Source organism: Dicentrarchus labrax, unplaced genomic scaffold (genome assembly GCF_905237075.1).
Source record: "Dicentrarchus labrax unplaced genomic scaffold, dlabrax2021, whole genome shotgun sequence".
Classification (NCBI taxonomy): Eukaryota; Metazoa; Chordata; class Actinopteri; family Moronidae; genus Dicentrarchus; species Dicentrarchus labrax.
This window is the reverse complement of record NW_026136705.1, coordinates 4,454,025-4,471,119: the sequence shown is the minus strand read 5'-3', so window position 1 is coordinate 4,471,119 and position 17,095 is coordinate 4,454,025. Positions and strand designations below refer to the sequence as shown.

At 42.7% G+C, this 17,095-nt stretch overlaps 2 protein-coding genes across 12 annotated transcripts; both read left to right on the top strand.

Moving 5' to 3' along the window:
* si:ch211-63p21.2 (FH1/FH2 domain-containing protein 1) lies at positions 1 to 4,350 on the top strand. Its single transcript, XM_051402451.1, has 9 exons — positions 1 to 1,443; positions 1,919 to 2,059; positions 2,293 to 2,475; positions 2,564 to 2,683; positions 2,766 to 2,927; positions 3,166 to 3,422; positions 3,562 to 3,784; positions 3,883 to 3,991; positions 4,093 to 4,350. The coding sequence occupies exons 1-9, from the start codon at positions 970 to 972 to the stop codon at positions 4,119 to 4,121; spliced, it is 1,698 nt and encodes a 565-aa protein (XP_051258411.1). The 5' UTR covers positions 1 to 969; the 3' UTR covers positions 4,122 to 4,350.
* Positions 4,351 to 5,057: 707 nt separating this feature from the next.
* On the top strand, positions 5,058 to 15,966 carry LOC127364701 (heterogeneous nuclear ribonucleoprotein C). 11 transcript variants are annotated; one of them, XM_051402494.1, is made up of 11 exons: positions 5,058 to 5,170; positions 7,169 to 7,202; positions 7,683 to 7,741; positions 10,529 to 10,578; positions 11,309 to 11,541; positions 12,747 to 12,819; positions 12,967 to 13,014; positions 13,637 to 13,800; positions 13,922 to 14,035; positions 14,322 to 14,473; positions 14,807 to 15,966. In XM_051402494.1, exons 3-11 carry the CDS (start codon positions 7,715 to 7,717, stop codon positions 14,912 to 14,914), a joined length of 969 nt encoding a protein of 322 aa, XP_051258454.1. In that variant the 5' UTR covers positions 5,058 to 5,170; positions 7,169 to 7,202; positions 7,683 to 7,714; the 3' UTR covers positions 14,915 to 15,966. The 11 variants fall into 11 exon arrangements, with proteins under 11 accessions (XP_051258454.1, XP_051258453.1, XP_051258452.1 ...); XM_051402493.1 differs by having other exon boundaries at positions 11,306 to 11,541; XM_051402492.1 differs by having other exon boundaries at positions 11,294 to 11,541.
* The last annotated feature ends 1,129 nt before the right edge of the window (positions 15,967 to 17,095 follow it).

Sequence of the window (17,095 nt, the reverse complement as noted above, 5' to 3'; positions counted from 1 at the left end):
AAGTTGCATGTATTAAAAAAAAAAGGGATGCAGGTCAATTGTGTTCTTTTATGCGCCCACAGGGGAGAAGGGGGGTTGAAGCGGAGGGAAGTAACAGATCTTCAGTGGCAGATAGAAAGGTTTGTGTATACACAAGTAGCAATACAAACAGGAGATGCAGGCTCGATAAGGAAATTAAGGGAAAGGGTGCAACTCAAATACACCAAAACTAATCCACCAACGGACCAATGCACCTCTCTCTCTCTCTCTCTCTCTCTCTCTCTCTCTCTCTCTCTCTTTTGCTCTCTAAAAGTCTCTCTTCACTGTCACTTACAGAAAGAGAAACAGGGAGAGGGAGATGAAAGTCAAGGGAGAGCTGCAGAAGCACGTCATTTAGATATTCTGGAAGCGCAGTAGAAAGGCATTCCTTGGATTTTCTCATCAGAATTTGGATGCAGCAGTAAACATAACCCGTCAAAACTCATACGAATTCCTTCTCTTTGACTGAGGTCACAGGTTTCTGGCGCACACGCAGGAAAACAGTGGACTTTTGGATCAAGGCATCAGACTCGGCTCGTCATTTTTAGATTTGAAGGACAAACACCAACCCGAGGCAATTGCAGGTTACAGTGCTGTGAGAACACCCAGAGGTGGTTCGAAGATTGTGATTTGGTTGTGTGAGTTATGTGCTTCTGTGGTCGACAAGTGAGGCTGAGCATCCACAGACATTCAGATGCACATACACAGTGTCTGAGGGGTTTGCTGACTGCACAGAAGAAGAGACAAGGGAAGGGAACAAGTTTAGCTGCTGGAATGTAAGGACGAAAAGTGAATGTTCACTTGATCTGATCTCACCCAAAAATGCCTTGTTTTTATCTAATATGAGGAAGGAGAATGCTTTTTTGGAGTCACTTTTTCAAGGTATATGACAAGGCAATGCTACTAAAGATCAACAGAAGTTTTTGAGTCACATACAACTCTGAAAGACCAATGAAGGAGTCGGACCAAATCAAAGATAACCCCCTGACCTGGGACTTCGATCAATCCTGGGGTTCATTCCTAAAACCCGCTGCGCGTCTTTGCCTCAACACCTTGGATTTCTCGGACCTCTGGGACGAGGAAGACAGTACAGAGGACGAGGGCACCAATTCAACAAATGAAACATCAACGTGCCCCGGAGCCCCTCCAGCACCCCCTCCTCCCCCTCCTCCTCCCCCTCCCCCTCCTCCGCTCGCCCCATCTTTGACCTCAGCCTCCCATGAAGGTGCGACCATCAAATGTCGCACCTTGAAGCTCCACTGGACGGAACTTCCGAGTTTAGCCCCACTTCCCAGGATGACCCGCTTTGGGACTCAGACTATCTGGGCCAGACTTGAGCCAGTGCATATGGATACAAACCGACTGGAGTACCTGTTTGAATCTAAAGGCAATAGCAACAGTTTTAATGTGGTTTCCGGAAGACAGGTAAGACTAATGCAACAGGATGATTTGTCAGGAAGTGAGGTTGTTAACAAATAGGTTTTTCTTTTGTGGAAAATACAGATTTATGAAGCAACTGCAAGCAACATTTTTGTCATTAGGTCAATTTATGTGGTTCTACATCAGTTTCTTGAACATGTAAACTTTTAGGAAGTTAATATTCCTGAGAGGGTTAGTCATCTGTGTGCTGTTGTCGCACAGAAAACTGTTTGGGAATCAACAAGGGAATAGATAAAGAAATGGAACCGATAAGCAGAATCTACCAGGCATCAGTATTAAAACAATCTTATGGAAACTGTAAAATGTTAAGGAAGTATGAAGATCAGAGCATGTGGTGCAACATCAGAAATAGAATAGATTTTCACATACATCCTCATTAGGCTAAATACAACCCTAAAATGCACTTACAAAAATACTTGTATTGGCATATATTCATCTCATTCTCTGTATCCCAACACAGAAGCAGCCGTCAGTCTCAGTGTTGGGGATGAAGCGGAGTAACATCATTACCATTGCCCTGAGCAGCCTGCCCCCTCCCCGCCTCCTCCCCCCTGCTATCTACAGCATGGACAGCAGCGTATTGGACAGAGAGGACGTTCAGGTACAGTAGAGGTCGTGTCCTCCAGAATTTGAGCTTCAGCATTTTCCTTAACCTCTAAAGTGCTTTTGTTGCATAGACAATTTGTAACCATATCGTTATTATGGCAAAATGAAACCTGTGCACAATGCAGATAAAGACAGACACAGCGAAATGTCCCATTAGGAGATCTGAAAATTCCTGCAGTCCATTAGTAGTTCCAAGTTCAACTCTTTCCACATTCCCTTCTGTAACAGCGGCTTCAAGCACTAGTCCCAACAGAAGAGGAACTCTGTCTGATCAAGGAGGCCAAGGCCCAGAACCCCCTCTCCCCTCTGGCCCCGGCCGAGCTCTGCCTGCTCACTTTGGGTGAAATCCCACATCTGACCACCAGGCTTCAGCTGTGGGCTTTCGCTCTGGACTACGACTCCTTAGAAAGGGTAAGAGAGAGCGGAACTATCAACTGTTTTTCTAACCTTTAAGTGATTCCATGTAAATGCTAAATCACTAACTCTCTCCCCTTAACAGGAAATTGCTGAGCCTCTCTTCCATCTGAAGCTGGCCATGGAGCAGCTCTCGGCCAGCCAGACGTTCAGATGCATTCTAGCAACAGTGTTAGCGATCGGTAACTTTCTCAATGGATGTAAGGTGAGTGACTTTTCCTTTATTATCCCTTTTCGATGCGCTTCCGGGTGTCAGTAAGTCTCACGATACATTTTAATATGCCAAGGCCCGTGGTTTTGAGCTGAGCTACCTGGGGAAGCTGTCCCAAGTGAGGGATACACACAGTCGCCAGCCCCTGCTGAACCACGTCTGTGTGCTACTGATGCAGCTCTATCCGCAATCGTCTGACCTCTACTCTGACATCACTGCTGTTACTAAAGCTGGCAAGGTGTGTAGTTGCGCCTGTGTGTGTGTGTTTGTCTCTTGAGGGTGTATGTTCTAAGGATTGGATACAACAAAAAGTCTGACCGTGCTTGATTCCAACTCATTTTCAATATCAGGTATAAAGGAACCCTATTTGAAATAGACCATAAACTACATTCATTGAATCAAAATGTATCAATCAATCCACTGTAAATCCATTTCAAAATGCACTAAATTTCATTCTTTTTTTTTCATCCTTACAGTGCGACTACTCCCTAGTGCAGTCCAACTTCGCCCAGCTAGAAGCCCAGTGCAAAGCATCGTGGGAGCAGCTCAAGATTTTGGACAAGGCAGAGAGAGAGAGGAAAGGAGGAAAGGTGGACAAGAGGAGTGGAGGAGGAAGAGAAGAGGAGGCCTTGGCCCTGGAGGGCTCGCTCCGTCACAGGCTGCCGAAGATTTTGAAAGAGTGCGAGGAGAGGCTGAAGGTCCTGAGAGCCGTCCATCGGCGGGTTATCAACAGGTAGTCCATTTTATTTTGTTGACATTTTTGGTGTCAAGTGGTCCTTATTGTGGAGTAAAGTTTGTCTGTCTTGTTGTTACAGTAAAGGTTTGAATTATGGAGTAAATTGCTGTTTTTCTCTTCATGTTTGTTTCTCTAGGTTCCACTCTTTCCTCTTATTCCTAGGCTACTCCCGAGCTATGGTGAGAGACACCAAAGCGGAGGACTTCTGTAGAACCGTCAGCAACTTTTCGTTGGAGTACAGGAGCACACGGCAGGCCATCCTCCTGCAGAGAGAGAGGGAACGACAAAAAAGTGGAGCAGAGAGCCCAGGCCCGAACACTCCCGCAGCCAGGAGGAAACATCAACAAACTCCAACACAGGTTTTCTTTTATTTCAGATGGTCTTAAAGTGAAGTCCCTCCATTGTGGCCAAAATGATTCACCGGTTTTGTTTACGTGTTAATCTGCTGATCCATTAGGAAAATGATGAGCAACGTAGGCTGGAGGAGGTGCTGAGAACGCCAGAGTCCACCTCCAGACTCGACGTCACTCTGCCTCAAAACCGCAGGAGGATGACTGACTTCCGAGGTACTTACACATGCCTGCAAAAAAACCTCCTTTATCTCTTTTTCTTTCTCTCTTTATCGATCAAACGTGTAATACTTAACCCATATTTCTTCGTTTCGCAGGTCCATTGTCACGGAAACTGACGTGGTGACCCTGCTGATATACTTTCAAAAAAGCCATTCAGTCACTGGAGTATCAGAACAAAATTGTTTGTGATTGTTATTTATGACCGTGTTCAAAGTCATATTTTTTTGCAGCACAATGTTTATTGGTAAGAATATGGACAGCTGCATGCGATTTCCACATGCCATTCAATTTTTGATCATGTTTTTAAAGTTTTAAAGTAAAGATGCAATAAAATTTGATTAAAATACATTAAACATGTACATTCATTTGTGTGTGTGTGTGTGTGTGTGTGTGTGTGTGTGTGCTCCACTGAAACAGAGCAAAATGAACAATAAAATATGCAAAATCTAAATGGTCAACATAAAAAATAAACACTAACAGAAGGGTGTTAGCCGGCATTATGCCAGAATAAAGCCTAAAACGTGAAGAAAACAAACTCCTCTTCAGAATGCTACATTGTGTGGATTGTTACATTGTCGGACATTGTTACAGTACATTCTGTTCTTCACTACATTCTGTTACAAGCTACAATGAATGCAGTTTGTGACATCATATGCTACTTCCCCTTGTCTGTTTGTCTGTCTGTCTGTCTGTCTGTAAGCGTAGCACGTGAACAGCTGCCAAGGCAACAGCAGCCATTGTGTATCTGCGTATGTCCACAAAATAACACGGCTATGAAGCTACTCATAAAAATATCAAGAGTGTCGCGCGAGTGCCTGAGTCTCGCGCCCGAGGTGTTTAATTAAACCTAACGATTAGTGTTTTTCAATCGAGCACAGCATAAGGAAAATGTCGTCACTCCTTGAGCCGGAGTGGCAAGCGCATCTGCCAATCGCTGACGACTACAGCCACACGGGGCGGTTTAAACATCCAATCGAAACAGGGAGGCAGCAGTGGGCGTGGCCCCTTCTGTGGCGTGTGTGTGTGTGTGTGTGTGTGTGAGAGAGAGTCGACGCCATTTCGTGTCCACTGGTTTCAAGGTGATACAATCAGCCTGCCGAGCCGTAAGCGGATCTTTACCTACTCAAGTAAAAACAGCGTTGAATTTTACTCATTTTTAGTATTAAGCTCCTGGTGAGTATTTTTAACCGAGAGATTTTTCCCTATTTTTTTTAATTTTTTTCCTGACTTTGAACCGTCTTTTGGACTTTTTGTTTTTATTTTTAATGCTTTTTTCCCCTGGCTGGTGTTCCTGAGACTGTGTTGGCTTTTAGTGGCGTACATTTTGTGATGGCAGTGTGAGCTGCGCAGAACCTAGTTTTAAGTAGCTTCCACGACAAGATTTTTTTTGCTTTTGTTTTTCGAATAAGACATTTGAAAGAACCTCGATTTTTCAGGGCTGCTTTGTTACCTTATTTGTTTATCTGATTGTGGTCGTATTTTCGAGGGGAAGAAATAATGGAAGATGGTTCCAGTCTTTTCTGGACAGTGTTCAAAACGGGTCGCCCCTTTTTCTGGAAATATGTTTTTAAAAATGTTTTTTTTATTCTCGTCGTGTGTTTTGCCCCCCCACCCCACCTGTAACTTGATTTGCAGTCGTTGACATTGACTCATAGGACGTGGTTTTTTTCAGTTTTCTTTGTGATTTCGGCAGTGCGGAGACAGTATGTTTTCAGCAGCAAGTCTTTCAGGAATGATGTAATTTTTCAGGCAAGATGTTTTTTCTCCCCCCCCTCCCCCCTTTCATGACAAGTGGGTGCGTTTTTTAATAAGGAACAATAACACAACAGTGTTTTGATGTGTTGTGCAGTCATGGACCTGGGATTTCTGTAGCATCGGTGTGACTTAGGCTCATGTGTGCATTTTTGGCAATTCAGATTTTTTTTATTGGCTTATTACCCTTTTTTTTTATTCAGTAGCAGGTTTTATTCTGAGCTGTGGAGCTGCTTAGACCCAGGACTAGGCCTACAGAGGGGGGGGCGGGGGTGCAATGAGCTGTAATCAGGCTGTAAATTGCTCGGTCGCTCCTTTTTTCTTGAATGTATCATCTTATAGCGAAGACTGATCAGTTGTATATATCTGCAAACAAACCTCTAATTGAATTTGCAACCAATCTTTACAGAGGGAAGGTTAGATTTGCAGTGGACAATGCCCCCCCAAAAAAACAACTGCAAGATCCCTGTTTTAACCCCCTATTGTACCTTCCCCCACCAGCCCACCCCTCACCCCTCTTGGCCCCCAAGTGTGTCCTCTGAAAGTGTCCTTTAGGCAGGAGTCCCTTCAGTTCCCCAGCGGGCGCTGTTCTGCAGCCGACCCTTTACTCCCCCCCCCATCGGCCCCTACAAGGAAGACAGGCGGGGGGAAGCCACCAGTCCCCCCATCCCCCCCAGACTTGTGATGCTGATGGTGTCTGATATTTTCCCTGCACATATTGGTTGATGTGTGTTTGCATATATGTACAAGCCTGAGTATATTACAGTGTTTTTGTAGTTTCTAAAGAAAGAACAGATTTTTTTTCTCTCTTCAATCCATTACCTCTATTTTTGCATGACCAGTTGACCTCCTTGCCGTGCCGCACAAATCCTGTTTAAATCCTGCCTGCAAAGACTGATATCTTTTTATGCACACACACACACACACACACCTTTTTACTGGTATTGCATCTATGATTTAAAGCAGAAAAGAAAAGATTCCACCTACAATAATAGCGTTAAAGTTTTGAGAGTATTCTTTGAGGAAAGAATTGATGAAAACAACTAAAAAGTTTGAATCAATTGGGCCACTTCAGCTCATTAAGTCTATTTGGACATATTTTTGCTAAATGTTTATATTCAGTAATGAAGATTTAAAGTGTACATGTTGTAGTTTTTAAAAATAATGAGTTAGAATTTGATTAAGTGAGACAGTTTGTGTATTTTATTTTAGCTTTAGCAGTAATTTTATTTAGACAGATTCATAGCAAAAATGGGCCAGTGGAATTAAGGGCATTATCATGTAGCAAATCTTTTTCTTTTTATCATTATTTTCCACACTTTGCCCTCCCTGCTTGTGGTAATAATAGTTCATAGTTCATAGTTCATGTTCAGAAGGTCCTCTTTTCTAATATTCCGTTTTTGTTTCCCCCTGTTTAGTTTTTTGAAGCCACTTTTTTGAACAGCAGCAAATCGTAAGTTGGTCTCAACTTTTTTTTTTTTTTTTGGTTTATTTTTCACCTCAACTTTTGCATCACTTTTTTATATATTACACTTTTGTTTTCGCCCCCCTCCCCCTTTGTGATTTAGCCTGTTTCTCTCCCTCTTTATGGATTTCCTAGAGCAAGTAGCATGTAGTGTTTTTTTTTTTGTGCTGTGAAAGTAGAAAATCAACTGTCTGACACTAGCAGCCTCTTACATGAGCTTCTCACATGTTCCCAGTTTATGATAATCAAATGCATAATGTCCAGTGTTGATTATGAGAGGCCCAATTTGTAGCTAATTGCTGAATAACCCCCCCCCTTGCATCCAGTCCTTGGATTAAGGGCTGACACTGACAAAGGCAAAAATACGTCCTGGTTTTTTTTCTGCCTTTGCTTTGTAATGTGATTTTCCTTTTTCTTTTCGACTGTGCATGTCATTTGATGGCGTCAAATCTGGTCCATTACCCACAGAAACACAAAGATTCCTGCTCTTGATAATAACAATGATGTCATCATTATCACCCCCAATAGTAAGTTTGTACCCATTAAACAAAGCATGCTTACTGAATACTTGAATACCTGAATTACTAACGTTTTCAGTCATCACTAAAACTGAATCTGAATTTGATTAAAAGCATTTTTGTACTTTTTTTTTTAACAAATGTAATTATTTTCATTAGAAGAAAAAAAACCTACATACATCCATTATCAGTTACACTGAGTTTTTAAGACCTCATCAGCCTCAAAGGTTAATATTGTATTCCTATTGTCCTCCTTCATCTTTACTCCATAAATCTGTAAAGTACATGCACACAAACTACATCCAGCTGCACACACATCTGTACAAAGCTGCTCCGTCTGTCATTTCCTCTCTCTCTTCCAAGCATGAGTCCCGAGAGCTGCAGTCGCAGTGTCTTTCACAGTTGAAGCACAAACATTAAACCAACACTCACTTGCATAACTGATCTGTTGTAATGAGCCCAGTCAAACTGAAACTCCAGTAAACACCTTTTTTTTATATTATATATATATCTCAACTACAGGCTAACATACAATAAAGCCCAGATGAGGCAGAGGATAGGGAAGGTTCCTGCTGTCATTAACTGTAAATATGAGGGGCCACAGTAAGCATTTGGCCCCTATTGAGGCATTAATAAGTTCCAAGATGTTGAATTTTGGTCCAATATAATATCTCTGCTTTAAACACCACTTCTTTGAAGCTTATATTGTTCACCTTATTGAGATTATTAAGCCTTGATTCAAACTGATGGACTACCTGGCCTTGTTTCACTTCCAGGAAGTTGGCAACACTCGACTTGAAACACGGTAAATGTCGGAACTCTTAATGCGAAGTGGTGCTTTAATTGCGTCGGAAACTGTGATTTACGGGCAGCCGACGCTGACGCTGCCAAATAATATTTTGTTTCATGGAGGAACGTCCCCCAAGAGTAGACGGCATGTGCCAAACGCAGGAAAATTATAAGTCATCAAATCGCCATCACCGGCAAAAAGACTGACGATGTTAAATCAGTCCAAACAAAAAAATATACAGTATGTGTGTCACCGTTTTGGAGCCACAGCTATTACGTGTAAGCAGTTTCTTTTCATTTTGACCACACAGTATGTAAATATTACTAAGATAATAAGACAATAAATGTTGTTCTCCGAATGTCCAACAACATAACCTGATTGGTTGTGTCCCGCAGCAGTCTCTGTCATTAAAACCACATGGAGTGCTTGTACATAAACCCTGGATATTCCAGCTTGAACCCCAACATGCCACAAAGAATTAGAAACACTTACTAAGCGGCCTGTGATAGTCCCCCCGCGCCCGCCCCTCTTTCTGAACACACCCGGTTTTGCAGGCACCCTGTCAGCTTGCCAAGCGATAGAAACATCCCGGCCAAATCATGTAGAGGAAAGCGGAGCATTAAGCTTTTGGCCAGACTGCCTGCTGCAAACCATGTAATCCCCTGCTAGTAGCTACTGGGCAGAGAGGGAGAGGCCGCTGCTGGGTTACAGTTCGGCCCAGCTGGCAGCACCGTTGCGTTTTGGCAGGTGAGACGTGGCTGTGTAATGGCTGAAGTGGTTGATAATAATAAGAGGAAGGGGTTCGCAGGGCCGAGAGGGAATTAGAAGAAAAAAGCAAGACGGACGCGCAAAAGGCCAATAAAGTAGAGCCAGTGTTTTTACTCGTGGTGAGGGGTTTATGTGTCCTGACGCTGAATCCCTCACCGTTTAGCTAGATAAAGCAACGAATGTATTCATGGACACTTTGAGTCTGACCCTGGAGCAGATATTTGTGAGGTTGCACAAAGTCTCTTACAGTTGTAATCAGTAAAGCTTTCCTGCCCATGTGCTCATGCCCCCCTCCTCCCCCCTGCACTGTTACATAACTTTGCAGTGCAGCTAATGCAACCGCCGCGCCAATCTGGCCTCTCTGTGCTCACATTAAAGCAGATGTACTACTAATTGTATGACAGAAGCTAAACGCGGCTTGCTTGGGTTGCTGCCTTTTTGTAAATGCCATTTCCACCAGTTGTTTCCTGAACTGCTGGCGCATCAGTTTCAAACACTCTAAACCCACGTAAGAGCAGCAGAGAAAAGTCTCAAAACTCATGCTGACAAAAGAATATTGACATAGGCTTCCTGGTGTACAATGATTTAGTTTTGATGCCATAATGTGATTTTTGCTTTCATTTGCACCCAGGAACGTGTTTCTTCAGTTTTCCCTTTGTACCAGCATAGATGCAGACAGAAATCATGGGCAGAAAGAGGGGAACAACATGAAGCTGGGCTCCCCCAGTCGGAATTAAACAGAGGATGCTGTAGCTATATAGCATGTGGTATAACCACCAGGCCTTCTGCATCTACTACTGTGAAAGTTATGAGTTGAATGCAAAAACGGAAGATTATGAGCTTCAGTAAAGTGGTGTTAACTGCAGGGATACCGTAAAGAGTTTCTTATTTTATTCACCCTCAGACATACAGTAGAATATAGACATTAGTTTCACAAATACAAATGTAAAAAGTAAAAAAAATAAAGTATGTTAAAAGTAGCTTTCTCACTTTAATGCAGTATCTTGTTTTGTCATAACAAACAACCATTTATCCCACAGGTTTTTTTTTTTTTTTTTTGGGTTTTTTAATATTTCTTCTAACACCTCCTACCACCTTCCCTTTTTAAGCCCTTCCTGGGTTTGCCAAAAAAATCCAAAGGGAAAAAAAAAAACTTTTTGGAGGTGTAGTAGATGTCTCCCCCACAGTCACTGACTCCGTCTCTCATAGTTCCTCAACGACCCTCTTCTCTCCAACAGACTCACACAGGCAGGCAGAGCTCCACCGACTCGAGCACAGACACAATGGAGTGAGTGCTGGCTGCTTCATGACCCGATCACACTGTCTATTCTGCTGTCTGATATCTACTTGTAGAGGCTCCTGTTGCCCTTGTTGAAAGTGCAAACACACATTTAATATGTGTGTGTGTGTGTGTGTGTGAGCGAGAGAGTGTGTATAAGATATACAAAAGTACCCCTCTTTGCTGAAATCCACCTGTAGGAATAGAAAGTAGGAGTCACACCTTTTTGGATTGGATGTGTGTATCAATGATTACAATGCTATTTTGTTACTATCAGGATGCATGTGTCATTAGCGACGAGTAGTCAGTTAATTGATGACTGTATCAACAGAAATTTACAGTTTTGGTAATGATTTGCTGCTTTTCACTGCTTTACGTGGCTGTACATTTAATATCTTTTGGTTTTGGGCTGCTGGTGGTACAAAAAAAGCAATTTAAAGATTTCAACTTTGGCATTACAGAATGGGAGTTTCTGACATTTTCTAGACTAATGTCACAGTTGCAGCCCTCTGCAAGTTAAACACATGCTCAAAACTTAGGCAGCGTGCTTAATGTCCCATTATAAGAGTTTGAACACTCACAAAGGTCATCTACAAATTCTAGTGCAAGGGGAAAAAAAAACATTCTCTTTCCTCTACCCCTTCCTGTCTCCTTGATCATCACTCAACTCTAAATGTTGTCTTGGTCTTCCTCTCCCATCCTTCTCTCCCCTTTCCTTGACCAGCCCGATGGCCAGCAGTAACGTGACCAACAAGACTGACCCTCGGTCCCTCAACTCCCGCGTCTTCATCGGCAACCTCAACACCCTGCTGGTCACCAAGGCCGACGTGGAGGCCATCTTCTCCAAGTACGGCAAGGTTGTCGGCTGCTCCGTCCACAAGGGCTACGCCTTTGTCCAGTACGCCAATGAGAGGAACGCCCGGGCCGCTGTGGGAGGCGAGGACGGCCGCATGATCGTGGGACAGGTGCTAGGTGAGATGGACGGGGGGTTATTGGGTAATAAAGAGCTGCAGGGATGGACTCCCTTTTCTGGAAACAAGTGAAAAAAACCCCAACAAATTGTAGTCTTTTCTTTAAAAGAATAGGTCAGTATATTTTGGCCAGGGACTGGTTGCTTGGCAACCTCATGGTGACAACAAGAGTCCAGGAAGTTACTGTGGCAGCCACCTGTAAAAATTCCAAACTGTCTTTTTTTTTTTTTTAAAGGTTAAACAAACCTGACACAATACATATGTTAATTAGTGAGCTTTAGTGCTTCCGGGCAGGCTAACTGTTTCCCCTTGTTTCCAGTCTTTGTGCTAAGCTAAGCTAACTGGCTGGGGGCTGTAGCTTTGTATTTTCTTTACAGACATGAAAGTGGGTTTGATCTCGGCAAGAAAACGATTAAGTGCGTTTTCAGAAATGTCAAACTGTACCTTTTTTGTTTTGGATCAAAGGAATTGCTGCACAGAAGACATGTTCTAATAAATAAATACAATTTTCAAAAACCAAACCAAACATTCTCAAGGTTCCAATGAGAGAAAATGGGTTTATACATCACTTGTTTTTTCAATTATTATTATTAGTTATTGGCACAGTAGTAAAACATGGAGACAATTAAAACGGTCCCTCTGTTTCCATACAAGGTCACAGCAGTGCTGGAGACTATCCCAGCATGCATTGGGCAAAACAAAAAGGAAATACCAGAAGGGGCCAGAAATCTGGTGCAGAATAATAAACAGATATATTCAGTCTCACAATCTAGAGTTATCACAATGTCCAGATGTCCAAATTCAAACTCAGGAACCTTTTTCTGTTCCACTATACGAACAGCTGAGCCACTGTGCGGCCCTCTCACCAGGAACAACACTGAAAGGAGGATTTTAAAGGATTATTTTGCACAAGTGATCTTTAAAAACATTAACATCTGTCATTAAAGTGCGCACAGCGAAACAGCTGTTTTTGATCTAAACGTTCTGATCTGCCTGTTGCTCGACGTGGGTTAAAAACACACTCGAGTAACGCCACCTGTTAGGGGTAAAACAGACCAACGACAGATCAGGAGAAGGGGAAGGAGTGATAAAAAGGTGTTTATTTAGATTTCTCACTTTCTGTCCATAACGTGCGTTCTCCCACTCCTGGCAACTGGAACTCTTCCCTCCTTGACTGTGTGTGTTTGTTTTTTTTTCCTCCCTCAGACATCAACCTGGCAGGCGAACCAAAACCTCACAGATCGAAGACAGTGAAGCGTTCTGCGGGAGACATGTACAGGTGGATACGTGCTGGTTAACGCTCACAGCAACATAGCAATGTCAATAATACCGCAACTCGAAAAACACAAAGTCAAGTATTACATCATGTCAACAAGTGCATTTAGCTGTAGTTAACACTTCTACCCCGTCTCCGCTCTCTCCACAGTTCATCTATTGATTTGGACTATGACTTTCAAAGAGATTACTATGATAGGTAAGCTGTATGTTCTTTGTATTTTTAAGAATAATTGCTCATGGTTTTTTTTAATATACCCTTTCTGCTGTACACTGGTGAACTCAAGTTTAAAAAAGCAGCAAAAGTGCCCTCCTGGATGCCCCTATGGTCAGTAAAACATGATAAAGTGCCTTCCAGGGTTCTCTCTCAGTGGAGAAAACACAATAAAGTGCAGACTAAGATGCTAATCTTAACCCTGATTAAGTTGTTTCACCATAAATGCATCACATTTTTCTGCCCGCTGGTGTCCTTTTTATTTTCTTGCCCCTTAGAGAGTGTAGCCTGGGCAGTAACAAAAAGCCAGAATGCCGCAACCACACAACCACAGGATACTGCAATTTGACTTGGTTTTTAGGTCAGTTTTTTAGTTACTGCAAATTTATTCAGATGGAAATTACACATTTCTGTAGTAAAACAGATGTCAGAAAGTCAATGCCCCGCTTGAATTAAGGGTTATTAGTGTTTTTTTTTATTGTTTTTTTATTGTATCTCTAATTGAGCTCTCCAGGTTCAGACTAGCATGTATGGTAAATACACAACTGACCAAAAACCACTTGTGCTTTCCGTGGCACCTAAATGTTTTCGCACCTCTGTATCTCAGGATGTACTCCTACCAGTCCCGGGTGCCTCCTCCCCCTCCTCCCCTGTCCCGCGCCGTCATTCCCTCCAAGCGTCCGAGGGTCAGTCTGAGCGGAGGAGGGAGCCGGCGAACCAAAACCAGCTTCTCCTCCTCCAAGAGCAAAGACCAAAGGACCTCCCGTACAAGTAAGTACCACAGTTATGTCGGGATCACGGAGTCGGGATCACGTAGTCGGGATCACGTAGTCTGTCCCGTGCTGCTCCGTCACGCCCACATCAACGCTCCTAATTTCTTCTTTTACCACAGTGAAGGTAGATGACCTGCAGACCATCAAGAGAGAGCTAACGCTGATCAAACACAAGGTGGACTACTTGCTGGATAGCCTGGAGCGCATGGAAAAGGACCACAGCAAGAAGTCAGGTAGGCTTTAATGCAATAGTGAAAGAAGTATTTATTACAGGTATTCATTAGTACCAGTACAAATACCACTCTCTGCAAAAGCCGTTCTTGGATGCATTCTTGGGTTATTTCCAGCCCCCCCCCCCCTTTACAACACTCAAGATCTGTGACTCATTCTGCACTAGGATGAGTCATGAAGGTGCATATTAAATGTTCCTCATATCTTTCAAGCTAACTAGCACCAGTAGCAGCTAGGAACAAAAGCCTTCCTCCCTCTAAGTTTCTCTCTTTCCCTCCGTTTACTCAGAGATGAAGAGCAGCAAATCGGAACCAGGTGAGGTGTCCTCCCTCAACTCCTCCACCTCCAGCAAGAAAGACGACAGCCTGAAACGGGACAGAGAGAGCCAGGAGCTGAACGACTCCGAGGAGGAGGGAGATCTGCTGGAGGACGAAGACGAGGTGAGGAGCGGGGGATGAGGAGAAGGGGACATCGGTGACTTTTTAAGCAAATAACTTTAATACTTTTTTGTTTCAGTCAGTTGATTGCTTTGTAGATCACTCAGTAAGTCAGTCAATAAATGTATATGTAAATACAGAAAAATGTAATTGCATAGAGCAGAAGATGATTTCTTAACCTAAAGCAATTCCATTCTTTTTTAAACCCAATGATCCTCTGATGTATATATTAAAGAGACTGTAACTCATTCAGATATCCCTTACTGCATGTGCTGAAGTGTTACTAAGGAAATGTCCCATGTTGATCTTATTTGTCCCCGTTCCCACTCTGTGCAGATGAAAAGCAGAGGGAGGGAGGAAGATGACGATGAGGACGAGGAGGAGGAAGGCGAGCAGGAGGAAGGAGAGGACGACGGCGATAGCGCCAACGAAGATGACTCCTAAACACTACACAGGCAGACAGACGCGCACACGCACACACACACACACACACACACACACACACACACACATACACAAAACAAATTGTGTATGATTGTATCTCCGCACCAGACTTGTACACAGTGGTCATGTGCTCATTTCTGCTGAACTGACTGGACATTTCTATACAGTGTATTGTAGATATTGCTCTCTCTCTCTCTCTCTGTCTCACACACACACACACACACACACACACACAAAAGTCATAAATATGTTAAGTACTTGTTTCTGGGTTATCCAGTTTTCTTTCAAGTTGGTAATTTGATGTTCTGATTATTTTTTTTTTTTACTTTTTATGGACATTTTCCAGCATTTAAGATAAATGCAAACTCATGTGTCATGTTTAGACAAAATTCAAGTTCAGTTTAGGATAAATGTAACATTGTTTAACATTGTATGTTTCAACTCAGGGCTATAAGCCACTCCAGTATAGAACATTAAAAAAAGAAACGTAAGGCCCTGTCAGTAATTATTTTTTAGATGACTGTGTTGACTAAATGCCAAGAAATGTAACAAATTACCACTTGGCAGTGGCTGACAATGAAACAAATCCAGAATAAAAATATACTCAGGTGCAACAGTCAGGCTTGAGATAAAATACCAGACATGGTAATGCATCCCAGCCTTGAAAATGTATAACAATTCAAATATACTCCTGATGCAGCTGCTGTACAGCTGCCTCCTAACCAGCAGGTGGCAGCGTATCATAACAACTGGCCACACAAAAGACCACAAGGACTTCTTTCTGTTGATCGCAGAAAAATCTTCAGCTTCTTCTTCTGTCTGATAAGAACATGAGCATGTTACAAAACCTCACGTCGGACTGCGCAAATGCTCAGACAAAATCCTCCTGTCTCTTAAAATAGTTTTGTTTTTTGCCGAGGCGTTGCGACCTTAACTGACCTTGACTATGACTGTAATGCAGTGCTACTCCATGTTTGTCTGTTTCTGATGATGTTCTGTTTGTCATTTAACTGCACTGGTGAAAGTGAATAAACATGTTTTCCAAGCTGGAACCTGTACGAGCATTTGGTACAATTCACATGGATGCATTCAGGTGCAGTGTGAGGCCGTGGGTCGTTTGCGTGCCATTTTGGTACAGCGTTATGAATGGTGGTAGCTTTTAAGTGCAAAGTCCTCGTCAAAAGCCGGTATTTTCTCTTGTACCTTTTAGATGCAGTTATGCAGTTATGCAGGTAGTTTTGCTTTTATGCCCAGGTTAAGTTTAAGATATTTTTCTGTATTTGTTTACATTTTGGCTCCAGTAATAGTATTAGCTTTTAGCAGTTCCTGTTTGCAATTTAACCCATCTTAAAAACATGATGATTCTCAAGCAAGATCTGGAGTGGCAGGGGTGTCTTTTTTCTCTGATTTCTAAACAGATTTATGTGACGCTACCCTCTGTAACAAGTCACACTGAATCTAAACATAGACGTATCGTGTCTGTTCCCTCAGATTTAACTGAGTTAGGACTCCGAGTCAGAGAGTTTTGATTTTGGCACAAATTGGTTGTCTATAAGTTCCTTATATACCTTTCACCTCAAGCAGTATCTTTGCCTTATGTCTGAAGGGGAGGCACGCTTCACAGTTTGAAATCCATCTCAAAATATCAACAAGTAAGACCAAAACTATCTGCATGGCTAAATACCACTTGAAGTAAATGACCCTTAAACCTAATTTTAAAAAAAATACTTTTCTTACCTGTAAACTTTGGAAGAGGGAACATTTCCAACATAAAAAAGGAAGTATTTAAATAAATCTACTTGAAACAGACAAGCTTGTTTGTCCATAAATGTATTACCATTGACCAAAACCGCGTCAATACACAGCCTCCTTTTATAAATATACATTATCCCGCTGGGAGTCTGCTGAGGCCTTGGAGCTCGGTAATGAAGGCAAGAACATAGAGCTGGCAGGAATAAAGAGGAATGCAAAGAGGAAAGAAGGATAACTAATCAATATGAAGCAGTCTTCAGGGTGAACTGTGATTAACGAGGGGACAACAGGCAGACGTTGGGGGGGGGGGGGGGTGGATAATGAGACTATGGATGATGGAGGGCTGGACGGAGAGTGGATGGATGGATGAACAGGCTGCAGAAGACTGGAAACAGATGGAAGAGTAGCTGACAGATGGAGAGATGACAG